Source organism: Talpa europaea (assembly GCF_964194135.1).
Source record: "Talpa europaea genome assembly, chromosome: 6".
NCBI lineage: Eukaryota > Metazoa > Chordata > Mammalia > Eulipotyphla > Talpidae > Talpa > Talpa europaea.
This window is the reverse complement of record NC_140072.1, coordinates 23187189-23210170: the sequence shown is the minus strand read 5'-3', so window position 1 is coordinate 23210170 and position 22982 is coordinate 23187189. Positions and strand designations below refer to the sequence as shown.

The window sequence follows — 22982 nt, the reverse complement described above, 5'->3', positions numbered from 1 at the left end:
TCACTGGTGTAAGATGGTATCTCATGGTAGTTTTGATTTGCATTTCCCTGATGACAAGTGATGTTGAACATTTTTTCATATGCCTGTTGGCCATTTGCATTTCCTCTTCAGAGAAGTTTCTTTTAAGCTCTTCTGCCCATTTTTTGACTGGATTATTTTCTTTGTTGTTGTTGAGTCTCATCAGCTCTTTGCAGATTTTTGTGATCAGTCCTTTATCATTAGTGTTGGGTGCAAAAATGTTCTCCCAGTTGGTGGGGTTTCTCTTTGTTTTTGTTATTGTCTCTTTTGCTGTGCAAAAGCTCTTTAATTTGATATAGTCCCAGCTGTTTATCTTTGCCTTCACTATCACTGCTTTGGGTGATGTGTCTGTAAAGATGTCTTTGATGTGCAAATCACGTAGTGTTTCGCCTATATTTCCTTCTATATATTTTATGGTTTCAGGTCTTATGTCTAGTTCTTTAATCCATTTTGAGTTGATTTTTGTGTATGGTGTGAGGTGGTGGTCAAGCTTCATTCTTTTGCATGTAGCGACCCAGTTTTCCCAGCACCATTTATTGAACAAACTTTCTTTGCTCCAATGCATAGTCTTTGCTCCTTTGTCAAAGATTAGTTGACCATAAATCTGTGGGTTTATTTCTGGATTTTCTATTCGATTCCATTGGTCTGTATGTCTGTTCTTGTTCCAATACCATGCAGTTTTGATGATTATGGCTTTGTAGTATAGTTTGAAGTCTGGGAGTCTGATGCCTCCATTCCCTTCTTTTTTTTTCAGGAGAGCTTTGGCTATTCGGGGTTTTTTGTGATTCCATATGAATTTCATCAATAATTGTTCTATTTCTTTGAAGAATGACATTGAAATTTTGATTGGAATAGCATTGAATCTGTATATTGCTTTTGGAAGGATGGCCATTTTAATAATGTTTATTCTTCCAATCCATGAGCAGGGGATGTCTCTCCATTTCTTTGTGTCTTCTTCTATTTCTTTTAACAGTGTTTTATAGTTTTCTTTGTATAGGTCCTTTACCTCTTTTGTTAGATTTATTCCCAAATATTTGATTTTTTTTGTTTCAATAACAAAAGGGATGGTCTTTTTGATTTCTTCTTCTTCAGATTTATTGTTTGTGTATAGGAAGGCTACTGACTTTTGCGTGTTGATTTTGTATCCTGCCACTTTACTGAACTGATTGATGAGTTGAATTAGCTTTTCTGTGGAGTTTTTGGGGTTCTCTATGTATAATATCATATCGTCTGCAAATAGTGATAGTTTGACTTCTTCTTTTCCTATTTGGATTCCTTGGATGTCTTTCTCTTGTCTTATTGCCCTGGCTAGGACTTCCAGTATTATATTGAAAAGCAATGGTGAGAGTAGACATCCTTGTCTTGTTCCAGATCTTAATGGAATTGCTTTCAGCTTTTCACCATTGAGAATGATACTGGCTGTTGGCTTGTCATAGATGGCCTTTATGATGTTGAGGTATGTTCCTTGTATCCCAAGAATTTCAAGGGCTTTTATCATGAATGGGTGTTGCACTTTGTCGAAAGCTTTCTCAGCATCTATTGATATTATCATATGGTTTTTATATTTCTTTTTGTTGATGTGTTGGATAACGTTGATTGATTTTCGGATGTTAAACCATCCTTGTGCCCCTGGAATGAATCCAACTTGGTCGTGGTGAATTATCTTATGGATACATTGTTGGATTCTGATAGCTAAAATTTTATTGAGGATTTTTGCATCAGTGTTCATTAGGGAGATTGGCCTGTAGTTTTCCTTTTTTGTGTTGTCCTTGTTCGGTTTTGGTATTAGTGTAATGTTGGCTTCATAGAACGTGTTTGGTATTGTCCCTTCCTTCTCAATTTTTTGGAAGAGTTTGTGAAGGATAGGCACTAATTCGTCTCTGAATGTTTGGTAGAATTCATTTGTAAATCCATCAGGTCCTGGGCTTTTGTTTTTGGGGAGGTTTTTGATTACCATTTCAATTTCGCTAATTGTAATTGGTCTGTTTAGGTGTTCTATTTCTTCTTTATCTAGCTTTGGGTGATTGTAGAGTTGTAGGAATTTGTCCATCTCCTCTAGATTGTTAAACTTGTTTCCATATAACTGTTCATAGTAGTTACTGATTATTCTTTTGATTTCTGCTGTGTCCGTTGTGATTTCTCCTCTTTCATTGATGATCCTGTTTATTTGTGCTTTCTCCCTTTTTTCCTTTGTGAGCCTGGCTAGGGGTTTGTCTATTTTATTGATTTTTTCAAAGAACCAGCTCTTGGTTTCATTGATCTTTTGGATTGTTTTTTCAGTTTCAATTTCATTTATTTCTGCTTTGGTTTTTATTATTTCTTTTCTTCTACTGGTTTTGGGGTTTTTTTGTTGTTCTTTTTCTAGATCTTTGAGCTTCGAGATTAGGTTGTTTCTTTGCGTTCTTTCTTGTTTCTTGATGTGAGCTTCTATTGCTATATATTTTCCTCTTATTACTGCTTTTGCTGCATCCCATACATTTAGGATATTGGTGTCCTCCTTGTCGTTCAATTCAAAAAATTTTTTAATTTCTTCTTTGATCTCCTCATTAGTCCAATGGTCTTCCAGTAGTGTGGTTTTTAATCTCCATGAGGTAGGAAAGTTCCTTGCCTTCTTTTTATGGTTTATTTCTAGTTTGATGCCTTCATGGTCAGAAAATATGGTTGATATGATTTCAATCTTGGTGTATCTGTTGATGTTTGTCTTGTGCCCCAGTATGTGAACCACGACATTTAGAGCATTTTACAACATAGAATAGCATCTGTATGGCTTCCAGAGACTGCATTAAATTCTTTTTTTTTAAGTTTTTATTATTATTTTTTAAAGATTTAATTTATGCATAGAAGAACTAGGGTACAGGCCAGAGGTAGGGGGTGGTGAGAGGACTCACCAGAGACAGAGTGGGGAGCAGAACAGGCAGATTGACTGAAAACACTGCTACAGGAGCAGCGGGGACACAGGAGAGGTCTGCTGTGCCATGTGAGTTGCTCCCTGGCCAGCGGGGATGGAACTCGTGCTTCAGAGGCTGCGTTTTGCTTCACAGTGCGGATGCTTAAGCTCTTGCACCACCGGGGAGGCGCCTGCATCAAATTCTTACAGTGGTAAAGCTTTAATGCCTTCTTGCACAACAACCCAACGATCCAAAATATAACCCCAAATACAATATTACAGAATCTAACAAACCTAAGGACCAGGTAAATAAGATGAAAATGATGCCTTAAAAAAGGCATTTGAACGTGACAGTCAAATATACAGCTCTTTAGTGCTAACTTAAGTGTTGAGTTACAGATTAATAAAAATGTCTCAATGTAATTGCGGCTCAGTCAACAAAATTTTAAGGAAAATTTATTAAATAGTTACTTGAAGCATCTACTTCATATCCCTGAAAGGAAAAAGAGTAAAGTACTTCAGATAAGAGCCTGGGCTTGAGGGCTATGCAGCGTGTGTGCCTGGGAAAGTCACTTAACCACTCTGCACCTCAATTTCCTAGTCTGTTAAATGAGGCTTATGATTTTATCTACTATTATGATAGTATCCATCTGATCACAGAGTTACTGGGAGTAATAACATAGATGATGTAAATAAAGAGGGTTTAGCATAGTTCCTAGCACAGAGGAAACTTTCAGTCCATGGGTACCTGAGATACCCTCCAATCAATAATTGGTAAACCACCATGATTCCAGAAACCATATGCTATGAGATTATTTGCTTTGTCTTTTTTAAAAAATACTTTCCTTGTTGTAGTGGTCAAACCAGCCATATTTCGAAAGTCCAGGTTGCTGCTATCCACGATTCTCTCGTTCACTAAGAATATTCAAGCTTAGAATCAAGAATATTAGGGGGAGGGAACCAGGATAAATGCCTCTTATATGTACTAGGGGAGAATAGACTCAAAATGTAAAGAACTCCAAGTTTAGGAGGTTGTATTTCATTTAGTTCTGTGAATACCTCCTAATAATGACTATGATGAAGGACAGTCAGGGCAGAGATGTTTTTGTGATCAGCACCATAGAAATAAGATGCCAGCACCAAGGTTCTCTCTGATAGGAAATCAATTTTAAAAAAAGAAGTGCAAAAGATATTTTCTCAACTCTATCGACTTAGAATGCTGTGAGACAAAAAACTATGTCTCATTCCAATCAGGGCTAAAGAGATTAGAAACAAGAAATCAGGAGAAAGAAAGTGGCAGCAAAATTTAAGGGACTTATATTATACAGCATCTGAAATAAAGTCAGAGTGAGAAAGCTCATGATTCAAAAATCTAGTTGATGAAAAGAATTTGAACCCAGAATATGTAATTGATGATCTTGGAGGGAAAGTTGAATTTTATCTGTCTCTGGATAAACATTTTAAAATTTGAATATTCACTCAAAAATATCCACAACCTCTGTAGCAAAGGCAACTGAAGGCAGGAAGATGACAGTACATTCATCATTTTAGAAGAGTTTCTTACACGATTGTGAATCTCTTGTGGGATATCTGTAATTGAGAATATCTAAATAAGACTTGAATCTTATTTGACTTAAGACTGACATTGTACATCCTGGGCCTCATGTGACGTTGAGACCTTTTATATAAAATGTAGGAATCCCCTAAATGATCACTGGAAATTTTCAAACTCATATTTTTTCTAAATGCTTTTTCTTTCTTCTTGTGCTTATAAATTCTCAGTTTACCGTACTATCTCATCAAACCTCATCGATAATGATCATAATTAGTCACTTTCATTCAGATTATTATATAGAAGTACATACCCCCAAAATAAACTCAAAACTTAATAATTCATCTCTGTCATTGTTCTTGTTCAATGGACTAATTGAGTTAAAACTTATATTTTAATAAATTATATTCTCAACTGCAAAGAAAAAATACCTATAACAATTTATTTTTCCTGGGTCAAGCGTACACAGGAGTGCAGTAAGATACAACTCCATCTACTGCTGCACCTTGTCCTAGGATATGTAGAAAAAAAGAATTTCTATAGATTCAAAAATTTTTTATTAAATTAGGCCTAGCCATGCACAAAACATATAGCACTCCTGATTTTCAAAATCACAGAAGCAGCACAAGCAACTTGGAATTTGATGCATATTTGCTCCTGACATTTATTTACTGCACCGTAGAAAGAATAATATCATGTTGCAAAATCTGGTTTCTGTAAGCAGTGCTCGTGTTAATGCAATCAATTGACATAAACAGGAAAAAGCTTATTAAAAAGTGTTTCCAGTGATGATTGCAATTTTAAAATTTGTTCCTCAGGCTGTATCTTATTGTACTCCTGTTTACACTTAACCCAGGATGTAAGATTGGATGATTTGCCTATGTCAGATGTTGAAGGCTGGTTAAAATAAACAGTTTTCATTTGGTGTCATAAAACTTCCAACCAGAAGGTCATCACCACAACTCAGGGAAGAAAACAGAACACAGAGCAGTCCAAACAGAACATTTTTTTCCTCTTCTTCCTTCATAAAACTGAACAGGGCTGAAACAACATAGCCATAAAACATCAGTCAGCCCTAGATCACATTTCTTGCCGGCTGTGACCTCCAGAGACTTTGTTCTGCATACTTGTTTATAAGCAATATTTCTGATTATCAGTTGCCCTAAAGACAACACAGGGCTCCCCATTCGTTGCTCGAGTTTGGGGAAAGGTGAAGCTATGTCCCTTTTCATGGATGATTTTACAAAAGAACAGACTTCTGGCTTTTAGCATTTGCTCTATTCCCAACCCCTCAAACATATATTTCAAAATTTCTTTAGGAAAAATAAGCCACAGCGTTGCTAGTGAAAATTTTCCCCACTGGACTCCCATAAGAACTTTATGCTTAGTTGAAAATAATTAAATAGGGGGCCTACCTGGTGGCACAAGGAGTTAAGCACTGCACTATGAAGCAAATCCGCAGCCTCTGCAGCACGAGTTCAATCCCCGGCCAGCCAGGGAGCTACCCACATGGCACAGCAGACTTCTCCTAACTCATTTGCTGCTCCTCTCAGCAGTGTACTTCCGTCAATCTGCCTGTTCTGTTCCCCACTCTGTCTCTGGTGAATCCTCTCACCCTCCCACACCTCTGGTCTGTACCCCAGGTCTTGTATGCATAAATAAATAAATCTTAAAAAAGAAAAGAAAATAGTTAAATAATAATAACCAGGCCTGGATCATGAAGCTCCCAGTATTTATTTTAAATAACTAGTTTTCCTCCTTTGTCTCAAAAAGTAATTATTTACAACATTTTTACATGCCTTCTATAAAAATTAATACTTTGAATGATTTTTGTAAACATCTCAAAGCAATTCATTGGGGTAAAATCTAAAGATGATTCTTAGGAGAAACTAAATACTTCACTCTTCCCTTCTTTGCCCTCATGATTGGGGGTTTCCTTGGGATTCACAAAATGACTGTCAAATCTCCCCAAGCAGACCTGAGAGCAGAGAGCAAGAAGATGGCACTCACTGTGGGTTACAAAGGGGTGCTCACGACTGGCTGTGTCCCTTCCCTCCTCCCAAGGACAGCACCACGTGGCCATTACAGCATCCTGCTATGTCAAACCTACTAAAACAAACTGAAATGCAAAGAGAACAGCGAACTTCCACAAGCTTATTAACCTAGACAGGAACTTCCTTCCTTTTCTAGAAAGTGAGTTCCATGAACATGGACTTTTTCAGCTTTATTTGCAGACCTATTCCCAGCACCTCGAACAGACATAATTATGATTTTTCGGAACCATCATTCTTAATTCTGTAAATTGAAATGGCAAAAAAGCAATGCCAACTTTGGGGTTTCAAAGAATATATGCCGTAAGTGATACTATAGGGTAGGCAGGAGGATCTATTACACATCTCAGCAAAGTCAAGGATCAAACTTTTTTCCTCTTATCTGTGGTTAGCAAGTAAACACTTCATTGACACTTTGCTGAGCTCTATTGGTTACAGACATAGGCAGAAAACAAATCTGGTATTGAAGGTTATATTTCATTCTCTATAATCGTGCTTTTATATAAATAAGACATGCCAAGCATCAACAGTAAAATCAGTGAGGTTTGCCTTCTCCACCCAGCTTAAAACCATAAATCATGTTGGTGTGCACTCCTGACCTCCCTTAGCCTCTGCTATTTTTTAATAGTACTTTTACCTTCTAATACATTATGTATCTTATTTATTATAATATTTTCTTTGCTTACCTTCCTTAACCTTCATTTAGAATATAAATGCCATGGGGATCTTTTCCAGCACAAGAATATTTGTTTAGTTCATTGCTGTTTAACTCTAACAGTGCCTGGCACAGAAATGATGTTCAGTCTTTGTTCAATGAATGAATGTTATTTTTATAATTTGGTAGCCTCAATTCTCATATTTCTAGGGTGTTTTTGGGGGGGGCAGAAGGAAGGCTTAATTTTATCTATTCCTTTGTTTTGTTTCTCTCTATTACACATATGAGTGAAATCACCCCATATTTATCTTTTGAATTTTATGAGGGAGAAGAGCTTCATCATCTAAAGATTATCATGCCAGGGCAATAAAGCAACCTGTAGTAATTAAAGGGATAAATACTATTATTTGTTTGTGATCCAGAAGCTCATTACTACCAAATAAATTCTGGCATGTGTCCTGTTTTTAAAGATATTTTATTAAGCTGGGCAGAGGTTCCTCAAACTACTAAAAATGGAGCTACCATATGACCCATCAATTCCACTTCTAGGAATTTACCCATAGGATGCAAAAACATTAATTCAAAAGTATCCCTGCACCCCGATGTTTATTGCAGTACTATTTATAATCGGTAAGATATGGAAACAACCCAAAAACCCAAAAATAAACGACTAGATCAAGAAGATCTGGTATATATACACAATGGAATACTATTCCGCAATCAAAATGATAAACTCATGCCAATTGCAACAACACTGATGAGCTAGAAGGGATTAGGCTCAGTGAAGTAAGTTAGAAGGAAAAAGATATTGGAAGGTTTCACTTACAGGAGGAATATAGGGGAACCAAATAAGGGATCAGAGGAACAAAATAATAATAAATTTAAAAAAATTAACAGGCAACTATAAATCAGAGTCATTCTGCAGGGGCGGGAGAGGGATCAAAACAGGGGAGCGAAGAGCACAGAGGACTATGGTGATGGTGCACAGGTAAATTGGTGGTGGGAATTCTATGGGGACTACCCCTGATAGGAGAAAGCAAACTTTGTACAAAAATGAACAATGATATAAAATATATATAAATAAATTATATAAAAATAAAAAATAAAGCTATTTTATGAAAGATCAAATGATTGATGAAGCTGGTGCAATAGGCTGCATGCTTCTATTTTGTTTCAATATTGTTTTTCTGCTTAACCAAGTAATTCATAGCTTTATTTTAAAAAATTATAGCATGGAATGTAAATAGTATATTCTTAACTATTAAACTCTGAACTTTTAAAAAAATTGTTAGAAGACAAGTCTGATTATGTGTGGCTGTGTATCAGAAAGAACTTTTTAAAGTTGCTAAAAGCTGTTTTTCAGAGCAGAACAAATGTTCATGGGCAGCAAAGTATTATCACAATTCAACAATAAACAAACAAAAACAGAAAGATAGGAATACAAATAAAGTAAGTTTACTAGTTCTACTTTCAATCTTGATGCCAACGATGGGAGAAAAACTGACTGAATCAAACCAACATTCTAATAAACTCTAGGTTCTAGTCTGCCAAATGCCATTCACATTAAAACAGGGTAGCCTGTTTCTGAGAGAATAAAATCAACCCTGTGGTTATTTTTGTTTATTCGCAAATCATATATGCTTGAGTTTTAAGATGATATTTTTCAATTGCCACAGATAAATCAGGCAAAAGAATAGACTAGCTACTTTTTTTGGTTGGATTAAAACTTACAGGAAAATAAAAGGAGGAAATATCAAAATATAGATATCCCAGCTTGTTTAGGATGTTTATTTCTTTGCACTAAGAAATAAAAAGGTAGGTAATAGCAAACCTCAAAGGAAATACAGACACAAATGCAGCAAGGGAAAAGAAATATGAAAATAGTGGTTGTGTGAGTTGGCCATAACTATAAAAAGAAAGATGTTTTAATTTATTTAGGCAACATAGTTTATTCAAAGAAAATTATAGATTTATTTGTTCATTCAGCAAATGTATCAAAGAAATATACTCTTCCAACTGGGACATTATAAGGGTCTCTCATATATAAATATGGTTTTATGGATTCAAATATATTTAAACAAACAAAATCACATCATATACCTTGGTGCTTTGAAATATGCATTAAGTACCTAGCACTTTCCCCGAAAGGCACTGAAAATACTAGACTCAATTTGTACCTCAAAATAATAATTTCATGCACCGCTCACTAAGGCAAGATAACACAGAGAGAGAGAGAGAGAGAGAGAGAGAGAGAGAGAGAGAAAAGAATTGTCTCTCTAAATCAAGGCTTGAATATTGCATCTTTTGCATTTCGATGCTACATTAAACTACAGTGTTTAAACACTAATGAATAAAGAATGTTTAAAGGCAATATTTACATTCACCGCAACAAATTTCTCTTTTTTGACTGGCTGTTCAAGGAAGCACCATTCTAGTTAATTACTGTGTGCACAGAAATGGTTTAACGATTAGTATGCAACCAATAGGTTTTCCCAGAATTGCTTTTACAGCTTCAACCATAAAAATAGGCTGCTCCTTTCTTTCACAATCTCCACTGACTTGGTTGGAAGGTATGTGTCTGTATATGTGTTATAGATACTTAATTACTAACCTGGGTGGTGCCAGCACAGTTCTTCATACCTCCAGGGTGATTACAAACTGTATGTGGTCCTTGGAGAGGTAGGCCCCAAAGGTAGAGAATGCCCCCACTTGGCAAAGTTCTCAAAGAAGCCACAAACAGGACAAATGCTCACTGCTCGCTTGGTTAAGTGAGCAGAATAAATTCATTTATGCAGTGCCTTCATTTACTAAGTGCCTCAATCTGCAAGCCCTGCTGCTTTCCTTTGCTTCTCATCTAACAAACTGTTGTCATCCTTTCTGTTTCTCAGCAATCCAGCACCATCTCCATTACCACCCACAAAATGGAAAGTTTCTCACAGGTTGTGACCTTGCCATGGTAACTGGCACACCACCATGCACTCGATAAGTATTTGTTAAGTAATTAATGGTAAAGGTATAAAATATTGTGTAAGTGAGGGCCTCCCTGGTGGCAACCTCTGAAGCTGTCCATAGCCACTGCAGCACAAGTTCCATCCCTGGCCAGCCAGGCAGCAACCCACATGGCGCAGCAGACCTCTCCTGTCTCCCTGCTGCTCCCCTCAGCAGTGTATTTCAGTCAGTCTGCCTGTTCTGCTCCCCACTCTGTCTCTGGTGAATCCTCTCACCCCCTGCAATCTGGCCTGTACCCCAGCTCTTGTGTGCATAAATAAATAATTTTTTAAAAAATATATTGTGTAAGTGAAAGAATGTGAGAAAGGCAGGAGAGAGCATCATTGGGAACAGTACAAACTAGCTTAAAAAAAGGAAGGGGTTTAGGGGAAGGTAAATAAGCAAAGGACTGGAGAGGGACAAGTGGGCATTCTGGAAAAGGTAGCAGTTAGAGTTTGTTCTTAGTCGCCTGGGAGAAGGAGCCAGGGCTCACCACCCAGAATACAGGAGAGAGGGGATGTCAAGCGTGGCTTATTATATATCTTGTAATATGGAGTCTATCCTTCCCAGTTAATACTGTCATTGCCAACTTTAAGTTTAGAGTTTAAAAAAAACCCTTTAAATACTATTAAAGGAGCCAGTCAAATCAGGTGGCCCAAATTGGATGGCGCAGTCATTATCAAGTTGTGCAAGCGATGTGCCCTGTTGGTGTACACGACAACACGTAGTTGCAGAGTGGGAATTTCTGGTCTAGGTCCTGGGATTCTCAGTTTTGGCCTAATTTTTGGTGAAGCCAGATTGGGGCAAAAGTTATGTGAGAAGAGTAGTGGGGAGGCATGAAGGAAAGGAGCGGCGGTGCGGGGAACAGAAGCAACCTCTTTACACCACATAACACGCCATCTCGGTTCCAGCCTACCCTGTGCCACTGACCTACCGTCTTGGCCTCTCCAAGCATGTTTTCCTCAATCTGCAAAATAAAAGATGGATCAAACCTATCCCTTCCACCTGTGATTCCAATTAATTCCAGAAACTTAATCAAGGAGCTGCCAAGAAACTGGCCGCAGGGAACTCTCCCGGTTGCCCCACCCAGGCTGCGCCGCCCCAGCCCGCCTGGGGTGAGCCCGGCCCCGCCCCGCGGAAGCCAGGACCGCACCACGCGCGCGCCCGGGGCCACGTGACCCCGAGTCACGGGACCGCGCCCGGCCTGCCATGGCGTTGGTGCCCAGCGGGCCCGGGGCAGCGCCTGCACCTGGCGCCCGGTTTTTCTGCACCGCGGGGCGCGGCCTGGAGCCCTTCCTGATGCGGGAGGTGCGGGCGCGGCTGGGGGCCACGCAGGTGAGTCGGCCTCGCTGCGCGCCGGGGAGGGAAGGGGCGGCAGTGCGCCCTCTGCCCTGCGCCCTCTGCCCTGCCGGCGCCCACTCTTGTCTGCCGGTGCGCCCTCTCGCCTGCCGGCACCCACTCTTGCCTGCAGGTGCGCCCTCTGTCCTGCCGGTGCCCCCTCTCACCTGCCGGCGCGCCCTCTGTCCTGCCGGTGCCCCCTCTAGCCTGCCAGTTCGCCCTCTAGCCTGCCGGTGCCCCCTCTATCCCTCTCCCGGCTCGCAGCCACCAGGCCCACCTAGGCGACGGTCCCCTAATTACTGCTGGAAGGAACCGCCCATCATTTTCCCTACACCTATGTTACCGCACATCTGTCACGGCTCAAGTTTATTTTTTTTCCCAGAGGGTTGAGGCAGGTTCCTTTTTAGATTCTTTAAAAGTATTTGATCGTGCCTATAATTAGAATCAGACCTGTCAGTGAGAGTCCCTTCTCCATCCTTTAACAGCACATATGTGTAACCTTCACGTTTAGTTACTCCTGTCAGTTTCCTGACAGTGATTGTATTCACCTCCTAAGATTGTCCGAGGGATTAAATCGAGTAGGGTGTGTAGTGTACACCTTAAACACGTAGTAAATAGTAGCCAGGAAAATAATGTACTCCTGGAGACCTCATGGTCCAACTTCCGTAGGAATATATCTGTTAATTTCAGTGATATGAACAAGGTTTTGACCATATTAGGTTCTGGAACTTGCTGAACAGTATTTTAATGGAGTATCTGACTGATATATTATTGGAAAAGGAAAGATTACCAAATGAAAGTGACCACTTCATTCTGGCAGTTCCTTGTGTTTGGAAGCCCAGGAGAATTTCTGCAGTAAGGGGTGAGGATGGAAGCGGTCATGAAGAATAGCAACAGTTTTGATAAATGTCATGCCATTTGTGGTTTTGGTCACAGAATTTAATAGGGTGTTGGATGTAGCTACTCTTAAAAAGTAACTATATAATAACTGCTGACATTAACTAAGCATTTATATCTGTCAGGTTCTACAGATTTGTAAGTCCTTGCTCTATGCACTTGCTTTATTTTCACAACAACCCTTAAAGATAGTATGTACATTTAGCAGAAGAAGAAAATGAGCACAGATAAGTCTCATTTCAAGTCTTTATTCAAGTCAGGCATCCAGAAAATGGCAGAACTGGAATTTGTACACACTGGAGTTTGCAAAGCCAGGCATGAGTATACATATAACCTTATACATAGCAGGCCCCAGTTCCTTAACTGTTATGTGGCCATGATATAATGGTGCACTGATATTATTTTAAACATTAACTTAGAGTTCTTGCACAATCTGAGTATTTAGGAGTATTAGAAAAAAGACCATCTCTACTTGTTCTTCGTCTTCTCTAGAAACAAAAATGACATAGGCAAGTGATAACTATAGCAAGAAAACTCAGGTATAGGGGGAAATTTCTTGGCAGTGACAGTAATTAAATTCCAAGAGAACGGGGAATTTCCATATTTTAATCTTGTATATTTTAAGGATGGATATGCCTGAAAATGGGATTGGAACAAATAACCTCTGAAATTCCAGTTTCTCTAATTCTCCAATTTATCAAAGTTAAGTCGACCATGAGGTACCAATGTTAGCATCTAACATCTGTTAAGCACTTAAAATATGTGAGACAGTTTATGTACATGATATGATTTAATCTTCAAAGAATCCTATGTAGTAGATTTTAATCTCCATTTTACAAAGAAATAGAGATGGTGCTCTGAGGTGGAGGGGATCTTGTGTCTGAATCTCTCTAAGTTTCAAAGCCCATGTGCTTCACCACTACCCTAAATCACCATGGGAAACTGCCCTGAAACACTGAATGTTGGTTATTTCCATAACAGCATGGTAAAGTGTGTGGTTTTTAGAGTCAAAAGACAGCTTCACTTCTTATGTCTTCCATTAACAAATTTGTAAGTTTGAGCAAATTAGTTACATTTCTGGGCCTCACTTTCCTTGGATATAAGAAAACAGCATAAACCCATCAAGGTCCATCCACCTTTTCACAAATGTCAAAGTTTTATCTTTTCATAACTGCATAGTTTTCCACTGTGTATGTTTACCACTTCTTTATCTGCTCATCTGTCTGTCATCATTAGCCACTTGGGTTGTTTCCATATCTTGGCTGTTGTGAATAGAGCTTCAGTAAACATGGGGTGCCTGTATCTTTTTGAATCAGTGTTCTCATATCTTTGTACCCCATGTTATTTTGAATGAAATCCCAGGTATCATTTTATATGTAACTATTTGCATATGTATTCATAATATTAAGGACTATTTATATAGCGTTGTATATTTAATATAATAATGACTTTTAGAAAAGACAATCCACAATATCACACCTAAAAAGTAGTGGTTCCTTATCATCAAATCATTTAGTCAGTGATTCAAATAAGATCCAAGCATTGTGATCAATGCTCTTTTAAATCCATAGATTTATGGATTTCCCCTCTATCCCTTCATTCTCCTTGTTTTAACTGTTTTAAGCTGAGTTCTTTGTTCCCTGGTCTAGCAAGGGTCAGCAGAACTTTTCTGTAAAAGGCCAGGTAGTGAATATTTTAGGCTTTGTGGATCACTTTGTGGTTTCTTTTATATTTTCTTTGTTTGCTCTAAAATTCATTTCTACATTAAAATATAGTACCTATCATCATAAAGAATAAGTTGTTAAAGTGTTTATATATGAGTATTTGCTTCTCACAGTGACTGTTTTACAGTTTAGAAAACTGTTTCTGATTGCATGCTTATTACATGTAAAAGGAATGTAGGCCTTGTGTTAATTTTTTTTAAAGATTTATTTATTTATTTATACAAGCACTGGGTACAGTCAGAAGCGTGGGAGGGTGAGAGAATTCACCAGAGCCAGAGCGGGAAGCAGAGCAGGCAGAAGGACCGAAGTACACTGCTGAGGGGAGCAGCGGGTGGCAGGAGAGGTCTGCGCGCCATGTGGACCCTCCTCCAGTGGCCGTGAGCAGCCGGGGATCGAACCGGCACTGCAGAGGCTGTGGGCAGCCTCACAACCCAGCTCTCAACTGCTGCGCCACCAGGGAGGTCCCCTTGTGTTAATTTTTAAATAAGGAGAATATTTAGTATTTGGGTTTTCATTGGTGCCAACTTAGAGCTTCTTCAACAGAAAGTCTTCTTTGTCAAACTAGCATGGTAACTCCAGAAATTATCGTCCCAAATACTTAATTAGACCACGTCAGAATAAAAAGACAAAAAATCCGGCCTCCCTGGGGGCGCAAGGGGTTAAGCACTGCACTGTAAATCAATCCACAGCCTCTGCAGCAGGAGTTCCATCCCCAGCCAGGGAGCAACCCACATGGCTCAGCAGACCTCTCCTGTGTCGCCCACTGCTCCCCTCAGCAGTGTATTTCAGCCAGCCTGCCTATTCTGTTCCCTACTCTATCTCTGGTGAATCCTCTCACCCCCTGCATCTCTGGCTTGTACCCCACCTCTTGTATGCATAAATAAATAAATCTTTAAAAAAAGAAAAAAAAGAAAAAATCTTGGGATTCAAGTTCCCATGGAATGGGATATAACTAGACTCATGGGACTCTCCAAATTCCCGGTGCCTTCTTTCTAAGAGATGACTTAGAATAGTCATGACTTCTACTAATCGGAGAATTCCAGGACAATTCTGAAATTCATCCATTCATTTCTGCCTTTCCTGAATTTAAGGGGGTTGGCTTGACCCAAATGGTATAGGATTCCATGGGCATTCTATTTGCTCTGCCTCATTAGACTCCCTGTGAGTAAGTACTCTTTTTATTTTCCTTTCTTCCGTTTTTACCACCTATCCATCCTATCTTCAGAGCGTTTGATGCAAACATATTTCTCCTACTATCCATTTCCTAGTTCCCATGATCAAGTGTCTCATTATTTCTACCTCAGTTATCTACTTCTCCCTCTGGCATCACATTCTAGACTGTCTCTTATGCCACTTCCAAAGTAATTTTTTCTGCCTGCTAATTCAGTGCTGTCACGGTTTTCATCAAAAATCTATAATGGTCACCGTTACCATCTGTGGAACTCCAGATTTCATGACCATTTATCAAGCTGGCCCTAGCTGTGCCATCCGTCCACCTGACACTATCAGTCAGCTTAACACAAAGGTGGCCAGGCTCACTTCCAGTGCACTGCAGGCGTGCTTTCTCTCCCACCTCTGCATCTTGTCTTTGTTCTCTTGTTAGAATCCCTCTTCCCAGATCTCCTACGAGTCTTCCCTGGGATTTTCACTAGTGATAACTTTCATAATCAGTGGTACTTATTGTACCTACAGCTGATTAATGCATTTAGTTAAAATTTCTTAGATTTCTTCTGAGTTTAACCCAGTGACTTATGTAAATTTTGCATTTTAATTTGTATGTCAGTGTATGCCTATTTTACATTATTACTCATTTTTAGGATATGTGCAGTATGATTCCTCAGAGACCACAAGGTAGATGTTCAATAGATATCTATTTTTTTTTCCTATCTCTAGGTTGAATATCTTTCAGGAAAAGTTTTTTTCACCACTTGTTCTGACTTGAGTATGCTGAAAAAATTAAAATCTGCAGAACGATTATTTTTGCTGATTAAAAAGCAGTTTCCACTTATTGTCTCCTCTGCAAGTAAAGGTATGGTGTATGCCTATTACTTCTACCTACCCACATGATATTATACTCCTAATCTGTAGCCATTTCACATTTTTAAGATTCATATCTGTGGGATCAGTAATTATGTATTTTTCTGTATTTCCTGATTTATTATTGCCTAATTGTAGTAGAGTCTGTCTCCTCTCTGCAATGTGCTGCTTGTGTTTTGAGACTTTAGTGTCCTAAACTACATTTCTTATGTGGTCAGTTGTGCTTATTTAGATTCAGAGGCATGTAATAATTCAGAATTCATTGTTTTAATAAATTGACCAAAGCTGTCACCTCATAAATTTTAAAGGATATAACTGGAAAATACTACATAGTAAAGTTTCCTGTTTTGAGAACCTTAAATGTTTTGAGCAAACATATACCCATCTATAATGCATTAGAGTTAAAGGGAGCTTAAGAAATTTCCTGTCTACTCCCCAATTTTATAAATATGCCACTAAAATAATTTAAGCAACAAAAAAGGGTCAGACTGCTGGAATAGAGTTCATGTAATCCTATAGTCTAAAAAACTATGACAAGAAATATACAAATAGCAAGAAATTAAGACAGAGCAAAAAAAGATTATTTTTGGAAGAAATATTAAGGTTTTTATATTGTGAGGTAAGTGTAATTTCATGTCAGTATTCCATACACACTGTAGAGAACTACAGTGATTACTCTGGGATTATTTTAATGATCTATGTTGATCAAGAAAAGATTACATTTTTATTAGGCATGCTAGCAGTCCATAAGTTATGTACACCTGAAGTGTTACTTTATGGAAAACTTGTGCTAATATTATCTGATCTAAAATAGGCCCGAGGTCAGTAACTCTATTTCTGGGCTCTCAGCTTTGCAATTTATCCTATGTTTTTCAAAAACTTAGTTTTTTAGCATGATCAGCCTTATTTCGAAAACTGATGCAATACTCTAGGGCCTATACATACCTCGAAGAGATACATATATACTTATAGGACAAATGATCTTGCTAAGGTATGTGGTGATTCTATAGGAATTTTAACAATATTGATAAGTATGGAACGTAAGAATGAACAGTATTCTTATGTTAAATAATATAAATTCCACATGAAAGTGAAGTCAGTGTTCATGTAGCAATTAAATAAAATGTATTAAAATAAAACTTAAAGGGATGTAATAAAACTTATAAAGAAATAAAGGTAATGGGCTTTGGGGTATGATAAATGTTATAGACCTTCTTAAAACTCCAATATAGGATAAACTGAGAATTTATTTACTTAGGAAAAATATTTAATGAAATACAAAAACTTATAAATGATGATCCAGAAAGTTGGTTGAATGCCATTTCCATTTGGAAAAATCTTCTTGAACTTGATGCAAAAAAGGAAAAATTTCCTCAAAAAGATGCTAACCCATTAAAAAGGAAAGTGGGAGAAAATGACATCATCGTTGCTAAGAAATTAAAAACAGGACAAATGAAAGAAATGGAGAGCACAGAATGCCAGCTGGAAAAAGAAGTAGAAGAAACACTGGAGCAAGAAGATTTCATCACTGAAAGAGAGCCATTTCAAGAAGAATTTCAGAATGATGGAGCTGAAGCAGTTAATACCCAGAATGACTTGACTTTCAGAGTTTCTTGTCGTTGCAGTGGAGCAATTGCAAAGACCTTTACTGCACAGGTACGCTCACCTTCTGAGGTGGGCTCCCCATTTTCTTAAAGAATTCATTACTCTTTCCATCTAAAATGAGTCCTTTCACAGGATAGATGCAGACAGGTAACTAGGCCTAACCTCATACAACTAAATCTCTTTAAAAATAGTTTTCCTTCTGGTGCTTAAAAGGAAGAGTATGCCATTCCACGTCATCACATCCTTTCACTTTCTCCCTTAAAGTTTGCTCACACTCAGGAGTACCCTTTGCATTTGGAATATCCCAATCCTACACTCTTTATGTTTCTGTTTAGCATAGTTCTGTACTTACTGAGTGGCTGCTCTGCACCGGCCTCTGTATGTGTGATTGTCACCAAGACCCAGACTGCAAATACACAAATGCACTGGAGGTCTCAACTATATAGAGGTCAAAACCCACAGTTTTCCTCACAAAACCTTGTCAGTTGACTCTTAGAAAGTTCAGTGAAATAAAATGAAGGGCATAGTTTAGAGTACTTTAGCCGACCTTGAAATCAGAGATCCTAAAATTTTAGTCTAATGCTACTTATCTGGTCATTTTTAAACAGAAAGCATTGCAGTTTCTAAGATAGTCTATTTCCTAAAACCCAGAATGACCATGTCTGTGTGATCATAACATGGTTATTTCATGCATCTAAAATTTCAAGGGTAGAAGTGACACATGAGCAGATATTAATGTGTTGGGTAGTGGGAGAGGTAAAATGCAACCTTGAAAAGAAAATGCTTAAATGTCATAATTAATACTGTAACCCTAAATTACTACCAGATTATCTGACTGGATTTTCTACAGATGCTTAGTTTTTGCTTCCACTTAAACTTATATTTTCTCATTTTGGCATTCTTTTCTATAACTTACTGCTTTTGCAGGAGATGGGAAGAGTAATTGGAATTGCTCTTATGAAACAGTTTGGATGGAAAGCAGATTTGAGGACTCCAAGTATAGAGGTACTGAATGGTCACTTTATTTTCCATGCTTATGACATAATTCTTTAAAAAACAATGTCAGCTCTTCTTACTATACTCTTCAGTTTTGCTTTAGAGTTTTAAAAAGCATGTCTGCATGGACCTAGCAGTCTGTTTCTCTTCAGTAGTTAGAGTAATACAATTTTGCTAGTCATTTTTACTGTGAAAATGTATCCATATAAGAGATTTCAGAAGGAAATTGTCTTGTCACAGTTGAGCTGAAAAACATTTATTTTAAGGTTCAGAGATGTTCTGTATACCCACTATCATAGCTAAAAAGTCTCTAAATAAGAAATTCCCAGCTGTAAAAAAAAAAAATGCTCAAAATTCAGTAATAGTGGTTTGTTGGGGTTATGAGATTTGTTTTCTTTTTCTCCATTAAAATTAATTTCCCTAGTTTTGATTAGAACAAAGTAAAACATAAGGGGAAATATTCTAACTATAAAAAATATTTTGTGCTTTTTTTTTAAACTATTGTTGGGTATTTTACATGATTCATTAATCATAAATTTATTGTCAGAGGGCTTTAAATGAAGTGCTAATTTGCCAATATCAGAACATTTTATATTGCATTATTTTTTAATTTTTTTATTTAATATTTCTCACTTTAAAAAAGTAATTTATGTTTAGTGGACTATGATGGAAGATTTTGGTGCTTTGGTGGTGAGTGTGGCATGGTAACATGCATTTGTAGAGATGTGAACCTGTACCCCTATGTTATACAGTGTTGTAAATTAACATTACCTCTAAAACATAATTTTTATCAAAAAAGAAAACAATAAAAAGTAATTTATGTTTATAAGTATATATCCTTTGTTGCTTTCATGCAAAATATTTTACTCCAACAGTTTTTTTGACATAAGGATGTCATTTCCTCTTTTCATTTCCTCCCTTCCATTTCCCTTATTTTCTGTTCTCCTGGTGTCCTCATCTTGATTCCGTCTCCCTGGCTCAGAATTACAGTTTTCTGATAGTTTAGGTCATAAATGAATGCAGCTAATTTAATTCCTAGTAGCCATTCATTCCTAGTAGCCTAGTGCAATTCATAGTAGCTATTATTGTGTAGAAATAATCAACACAAAATTGACAGCACTAAAATCACACATACGAAAATTTATGAGCAAAATTGTTAGAACAATCAAATCTTTACAATTTTTTTTGCAAAATTACAGTAGAAGAAGCTATTCTTAACATGTGCTATATAAAAATCAGTATATCATACCTAGGTGAATTTGAAATAAAAAGAAATTAGTCTCAATAACTTTGCTAAAATAATATAAAAAATGGGAATATTTTGCTCTGTTAATCGAGGGGTTAAGTTGACTAAGTAGAGTTCATTCCAGATCATTCTTTTCTTAATGAAAATTTATCATATTGGAATAATTCTGATTAAACTGCTTATACTAAAAATAATCTTAGAGTAAAAATAGCAAGGTTCGATGACACCTGAGGTCAAACAGCAGTTAAAATATATCATAACCTCATCTGACTATAAAAATAATATTCTAACTTTTGAACTTTATGTGAGCTACACATCTGTTTGACCTAAGAGAAGAAAGGAAGGGGGAGGAAGAAACTCACCTAGAGAAACAAGGGAAATATTTTGCTACCATATATTTGACCTGTAGAAGGTTTTCTTCTGTTACTCTGAAAGTATGTGTAACTTTTAATAGTGTCATGTGGCCTCAAGTCTTATTTGAGCTTAGAATTAGTTTGGAGTTAGGAAGTATTTTCTAACCCCAAATGCTGAAAAGTCTGAATCACTTATGGTAATTCAGAGAACTGGGAAGAAAATTGACCTTGAGTTCTTTATAAAGTGATTCTTCATATAACCTGTGTACCAAATTGACCTCAAAATTTTCTCTGAAATATACTGAAAATTTGCTTTGCTTCTACTCAAGGAAATAGGATTTTTTTTTTAGACCTGACAAAAAGGCATTGGAATTTTTTATTAAAATATGGGTTCCATGGGTTCAAAATGGAAGTTTTCAAATTGTCAATAATTTGGTAATGCATTCCCTATTCCATTTCTAACAATTTTATTTGCTCTTTCAGATCTTTATACATCTAAATGACATTTACTCTGTGGTGGGAATTCCTGTCTTCAGGTAACTATCAAATGTTAAGCTTCAGTTTTGTCCCTTAGGAGAGTTTGTAAAATTATGAACTTTATGCTTTTCATATTTATAGTATGAAAACTGGGCAGGGGGTGGGAAGCATTTTTTTATTTCCAGCAGGTACAGTGTTTTCATAGAGCTTACTGGATATGATTCAATCTGACCAGTTAGAGCTCTGAAAGATTTGATCACAGAAGTGCATAATTACATGATTCATACTTAAAATTATATTTAATTATTTCAAATATTAAATAATTTTCACAGGTCCATATTTAAACTAAAATTTTTAATCTGTTAGCATCCTAGAATTTTAATTAAAAAATTCAGCACAGTTCTTAAAAATCACCTTGGACATTTTATCACTCTTCTTTTATTGTGGGAAAGGATTACAAGTTTTTAAGATCTTCTTCAGGTATCTGTCTAGTCTTACAGGAGTCCTTATAATAATAAAAGTGATTCATTTCCTTATTCAAAACCATTTGTTGCTTATCATACAACACATACTTTTTTTAGATGCTTTGAGAGAAGTAAAAGGTAGTTGGATAAAAAAATGATTTCTGATTTCTTGGGAACAAGTTAATACTGTTGGCCTCTTCATATCTCTGTTTGCATAGCACTGTCTACACAGTATATAGTATATAGTAATTTAAATACCCTTCTCTAGGTGATTCGACGCATCCATAAAGGTCTTAGGAAAATATCCCATTTGCCCTGAGCTCACATTTATGCAGCTACAAACTTGAACCCGAAGGTCAAGAAGATTGCTTACTGTTATTGGAATAGCTTTTATCAACCGACCAATGGTCAGTGACAGTTAGGCAAGTGCTGAGAACATTGTAGAAGTTCAAGGAATGTTGAGTGATTGAAGGCTTGCCGTGTGCATATGGTAGATTCCAGCAGCATCTAGATTACAAATCACGAGCTAAGTATTTCTTCTCACCTTAATGCCCATGAAGACCTCCCATGCCTCAATGCCCTGTTGGTTTCCCTTAGCTCCCCCTACCCTGAATCTTTACAAGTTCTTCCAGACCAAACCTAACACATTGCCGTACACCTACATCTAAGATGTGTCCAGGTTACTCTATCCAAGACCTTTTGAAGCACTAGACCCTAAGCCCTGCAAAATATTTATAAAACTGATTGACTTTAATTTGAACAGTTTTGCTTACCTGTTTTTTTTTAATTACTCCATAATAGTTGTAGACAAGGTGGGGGAAACTGAAAGATGGCCAACCTAGAATAATTTTGACGGTACCAAATATAAGGGTAAGAAAAACTGATGAAACAGTAAAGTATGAAGTACATTTTTGGAAAATTCATAAAATAATTAAACATTTTTTAACCCTTGGCTCTTAAAAGAGGAAAACTATGTTTCTAGAATATTAATTTACAAAAAAAATCTCATTTCAACAATGCTGACTAAGTACAGCACTGATGTATTTTGATTCTTCCCACTAAAAAAATAACTGATTTTTAATTTTTAGTCCTATGAAGATGCTAAATTTCATGTTATATATTAACTTAGCAAGTGTAGATATACAGCCTATATAAATGTTTTTTAAAGATATTAAACTTTTCTTAAATTTATTTGGATGCCTTCTAAACACACTCAGGGAGTCAAACTTATGACATTGCAAATAATAGCAGATCATGTACCCAAAAGTTTACAAATAGAAGGTATGTGTCTCAAAATTAAAACTCAGGTCTTGAATGAGTAGTAGCTGAAAAAACAGGTTAGCCAAAGTGCAAACTAGAAAAGGTATTTGTGTGGTGAGGTTAAATCTTCTCTACCTTAGGGAATATTTGAGTGTGTATTGGATGACATGGGTAACATGATCTGTGGGTCTGAACAAGTGAATCATTTTTATTTACAGCCTGTTCTTTCACATACAGTAATTTGGGGTGTATCATCAGGCTCTATTCTTTGCAGGGTTCCTCTAGCCAGCAGAGCTTACATCAAGACAGCAGGGCTGAGGTCTACCATCGCCTGGGCAATGGCCTCTCTTGCTGAAATTAAAGTAAGACGTGTGTGTTTCATTCTTACTCATGGCAAGGTCTTTTCCATAATTAATATGCATTCTCTAATTGAT

General features: G+C 37.1%; 1 protein-coding gene across 1 annotated transcript in view; it reads left to right on the top strand.

Annotated features, from left to right (window-relative positions):
• Nucleotides 1-11360: 11360 nt before the first annotated feature.
• THUMPD2 (THUMP domain 2 tRNA and snRNA guanosine methyltransferase) overlaps nucleotides 11361-22982 on the top strand; it is a gene marked incomplete at both ends in the record, with an annotated part of 25537 nt that continues 13915 nt past the window's right edge. Inside the window, 6 exons of the mRNA XM_084234776.1 lie at nucleotides 11361-11486; nucleotides 16004-16139; nucleotides 17406-17803; nucleotides 18680-18757; nucleotides 20831-20883; nucleotides 22823-22910. Of these exons, the coding sequence (XP_084090902.1) occupies nucleotides 11361-11486; nucleotides 16004-16139; nucleotides 17406-17803; nucleotides 18680-18757; nucleotides 20831-20883; nucleotides 22823-22910 (879 nt within the window). The remainder of the gene's footprint in view (nucleotides 11487-16003; nucleotides 16140-17405; nucleotides 17804-18679; nucleotides 18758-20830; nucleotides 20884-22822; nucleotides 22911-22982) is intronic.